Here is a 4,145-nt window from a genome sequence, read left to right as displayed (position 1 = left end):
CAGTCTGGGTGACAGTGAGACTCCAACTCAAAAAAAAAAAAGAAAGAAAGAAAGAAAGAAAGAAAGCACAGAGAGAGGAGCTCATAGAGATATCTGAAAGGAATAAGATAGTTTGTTTTCACAGAAATTAGGGAAGACATGATGCCAAGTCTATGGTATAGAGTGGTCATGTTTAACAATAATAAGACTAAAGCCAGACTGTTAGGAGTGGTCAGGAGATGAAGAATTGAGAAAGCTGGGACAGTGGTTTACACCTATAATCCCAGCACTTCGGGACACAGTGGTGAGAGGATTACCAGGATTGTCTGAGCCCAGGGTTTGAGACCAGCCTGGGCAACTTGGTGAGACATCATCTCTATAATAAGTCAAAAAATTAGCCAGGTGTGGTAGCACATGCCTGTGGTTCCAGCTATCTGGAAGGCTGAGGCGGAAAAATCACCTGAGCCCAGAGGGTCGAGGCTGTGGTAGCCATGATAATGCACCTGCACTCCAGCCTGGGTGACAATGAGACTCTGACTCAAAAAAAGAATCGAGGATTGAAGGAACTGAAGGTGTAAGAAATTCAAGACAGTGAGAGCAGAAGTCTCCAGGGGATTTCTCGTAAGTATTAAGAGCATGATTCCAGAACCAAGCTCTGCATTTTGTTGTTTGTTTTGTTTTGAGTTGGAGTTTCACTGTCACCCAGGCTGGAGTGCAGTGGCACACTCACAGCCACCCCAGTGTCGACCTGCTGGGTTCACAGGCGAAGGCTGTGGTGAACCTTCCACCTCAGCCCTTCAAGTAGTCGGAACTACAGGCATGTGCTACCACACCTGGCTAATTTTATTTATTGTAGAGATGAGGTCACACCAAGTTATCCAGGCTGGTCTCGAACCCGCGGGTTCAGGCAATCCACTCACCTCAGCCTCCCAAAGGCGCGGGATTACAGGCTGAGCCACCGAGCCCGGCTCATCCTTTTTTCAAGAAGTTCGGCTGTTGACTGAGCACGGTGGCTCAAGACTGTAATCTCAGCACTTTGGGAGGTCAAGGCCAGAGGATTGGCTTGGCTCAGGGGTTCAAGACCACCCTGGGCAACTTGGCGAGACCTCTTCCTACAATAAATCAAGAAAAATTAGCTGGGCATGGTAGCGCGCACCTGTAGTTCCAGCTACTTGGAAGGCTGAGGCAAGGATTGCCGGAGCCCAACAGGTTGAGACTATGGTGGCCATGAGCGTGCCACTGCACTTGAGCCTGGGTGATAGAGTGAGATTCCAACTCAAAAAAAAAAAAGTTCACCCACGAAAGGGAAGATTCACAGGGCAATATCAAGAGGGGGTTGAAGGAAGATTTTTTTTTTCCCCACACAGAGAAGAGAACTAAGCATGACAAACTGCTGAAAAGAGGTAGAAAAGTGGAAGACGTGAGGTTAAAAGATTAGAAAGGCTGAAACTCTTCCAACTAAAGGACTACCTTTAGATAAAGGCAAGGACATTTCATCTACAGTAACAGTAAAGGAGGCAAGAAGAAAAGGGAATATAGTACAATTTTTAGGTAGGAACAACACAGGAAGTTGAGTATTTACCTGACAGTTAGCATTCTCATGATAAAGGAGAAGGTAAGATCAACACCTTTAAAACCCTTAAGGAAGCCAGGAAGTAAAGGCAGACACAAATTGTGTGGCCCCAAAATAATACTTTATATTTACTGGCACTTGCTATGTCTAGGACCTCTGCTAGATGTTCTTAATGCATTAGGCTCATTTAATCCCTACAACAACCCTATGAGGTAGATGTTGTTGCTGTTGTTATTGTTCACCCTGGTTATTCACATAAGAAAACAGAGGCTTCAAGAAGTTAAAGACTGCATATGAAGTCACAAAACTAAAAAATGGTAGAATTATCTCAAGTTAATTACCTGAAAGCTTGAGTTACTTTGTACTGCTATATATCTACTGGCTTTTTCTCCAATATCATTACCTTTTATCTCATTGTTAGAGAAACTTAGAAAACTTCCTTTCCATAGCATCAAAAAGAAAAACATAGTGAAGGTAGGTGGCCGTGGCTCAGGCCTATAATCTTAGCACTTTGGCAGGCTGAGGCAGGAGGATTGCTAGACCTCAGGAGTTCAAGACCAGCCTGGACAACACAGCAAGACCTTGTCTCTACAAAAAATAAAATAAAATAAATTAGCTGGATGTAGTGATGCGTGTCTATAGTCCCAGTTACTTGGGAGTCTGAGGCTGAACCTAAGCCTGGAAGGTCAAGGCTGTGGTGAGCCGCGATTATACCACTACATTCCAGAGTAACATCCTGATTCAAAAAAAAAAAAAAAGAAAGGAAAGAAAAACAGTGAGAGGGTAAAGAATCACAACTAATTCACTGCTTTCGTTAGACCAAGATGGTTGAAAAAAAGATTTTAAATGTATTTAGGCAGGGATGCACTCTTTAATTTCCACAGTTCACTACCCAGGTTCTTGACACGTCACATTAAATGCCTGGTTTCTGATGGCATTTATACGAACTGCAACGCAATTTTTTATTTAGGAAGTCAATAAGGGTAGGAGAAAAAGAAGGTATGTATTCTCTCTCTTATGTCAGAGTCTTACTCTCTTGCCCAAGCTGGGCAATGGCACAATTTTGCCTATTGCAGCCTTGACCTGTTGGGCTCAGGAGATCCTTCCGCCTCAGCCTTCCAAGTGGCTGGAACTATAGATGCAAGCTACCACGCACGCTAATTTTTTGAATTATTGTAGAGACAAGGTCTCACCATTTTGCCAAGGCTGGTCTTCAACTCCTGAGCTCAGGCAATCCTCTTGCCTCAGCCTCTCAAAGTGCTGAGATTACAGGCGTGAGCCACTGTGCCCAGCCATAGAAGGTAAGTTTCAAGTTACTATTTTCCTTTCAGTTGGTAGTAAGTGCAAAGCTACCACAATTTTACTTCTTTGTGTGGAGATAAGTGAATGGGAAATGTAATGTAAATATCAAACATACCTTGATATCATTGTCTATTCCACCAGAAATAATCTGATCACTTGTGTCATTGAAGGTCACAGCCAACACCTGGTATGTGTTCTGAAATGTTTGGATGGCTGCTTTCTTCCGAATGTCCCAAAGCTAAAGCAGAGAAACAAGAGAGTCTATAATCAACATCATTCTAAAAAGTCACTGCATGTATACCCCTGGGTATAAGAACTTTGTGGCCACAAATGCATCTCTAATTGAGACCCCATTTCAAAACTTCCCGTGGTATTCTCATGCCACTCATAGTAAAAAGTGATTACAATTTTGTCAAGGTATTTAAGACTGGTGAAACAAATCACTTCAGTTATATCTTCAGACTCCTTTTATTAAAGTTTGAATAAACACTGTTAATCAACATACCCTTATAGTAGAAGTCTTCCACCTGCTTAGTTCACAGATTTTTTTTTGTGCTTTTTTTTTTTTTGAGTTGGAGTCTCACTCTGTCGCCCAGACTAGAGTCTGGACAGCAGCTTCGACCTGCTGGGCTCCGGCGATCTTTCCGCCTCAGACTTCCAAGTAGCTGGAATTACAGGTATGCGCTATCATGCCCAGCTGAGTTTTTGATTTATTGTAGAGATGAGGTCTCGCTGCCCAGGTGGGTCTCAAACCCGCGGGCTCAGGCAATCCACTTACCTCAGCCTCCCAAAGGCGTGGGATTACAGGCTGAGCCACCAAGCCCAGCTCAGTTTTGTTTCTTTTTTTTTTTTTTGAGTTGGAGTCTCACTCCATCACACAGGTTGGAGTGCAACTCACAGCTACCCCAGTGTTGACCTGCTGGGCTCCGGTGATCCTTCTGCCTCAGCTTTCAAAGAAGCTGGAACTACAGGCATATGTTACCACGCCCAGTTAATTTTGATTTATTGTAGAGACGAGGTCTTGCCAAGTTGTCCAGGCTGGTCTCAAACCTGCGGGCTCAGGAAATCCTCTTGCCCCAGTCTCCTAGTCCTGGGATTACAAGCTGAGCCACCAAACCTGTTCTCTTTTTTTTTTTTTGAGTTGGAGTCTTACTCTGTCACCCAGGATGAAGTGCTGTGGTACACTCACAGCCACTCTAGTGTCGAACTGCTGGGCTCAGGTGATCCTTCTGCCTCAGTCTTCCAAGTAGCTGGAACTACAGGTGTGTACTACCATGCCCGGCTAATTTTT

General features: G+C 44.0%; 1 protein-coding gene across 2 annotated transcripts in view; it reads right to left on the bottom strand.

Moving 5' to 3' along the window:
- The window catches only part of SNRNP40 (small nuclear ribonucleoprotein U5 subunit 40), a 45,899-nt gene that overhangs the window by 22,639 nt on the left and 19,115 nt on the right, over positions 1 to 4,145 (bottom strand). For both annotated transcript variants that reach the window (XM_008056383.1, XM_021711520.1), the window contains exon 5: positions 2,970 to 3,092. In XM_008056383.1, the coding sequence (XP_008054574.1) occupies positions 2,970 to 3,092 (123 nt within the window). The remainder of the gene's footprint in view (positions 1 to 2,969; positions 3,093 to 4,145) is intronic.

The sequence above is a fragment of the Carlito syrichta genome, unplaced genomic scaffold (assembly GCF_000164805.1).
Source record: "Carlito syrichta isolate Samal-C Ts95f unplaced genomic scaffold, Tarsius_syrichta-2.0.1 Scaffold302336, whole genome shotgun sequence".
Lineage (NCBI taxonomy): Eukaryota > Metazoa > Chordata > Mammalia > Primates > Tarsiidae > Carlito > Carlito syrichta.
Note: the sequence above shows the minus strand (reverse complement) of the source record. Positions and strands in the feature narration are given on the sequence as shown.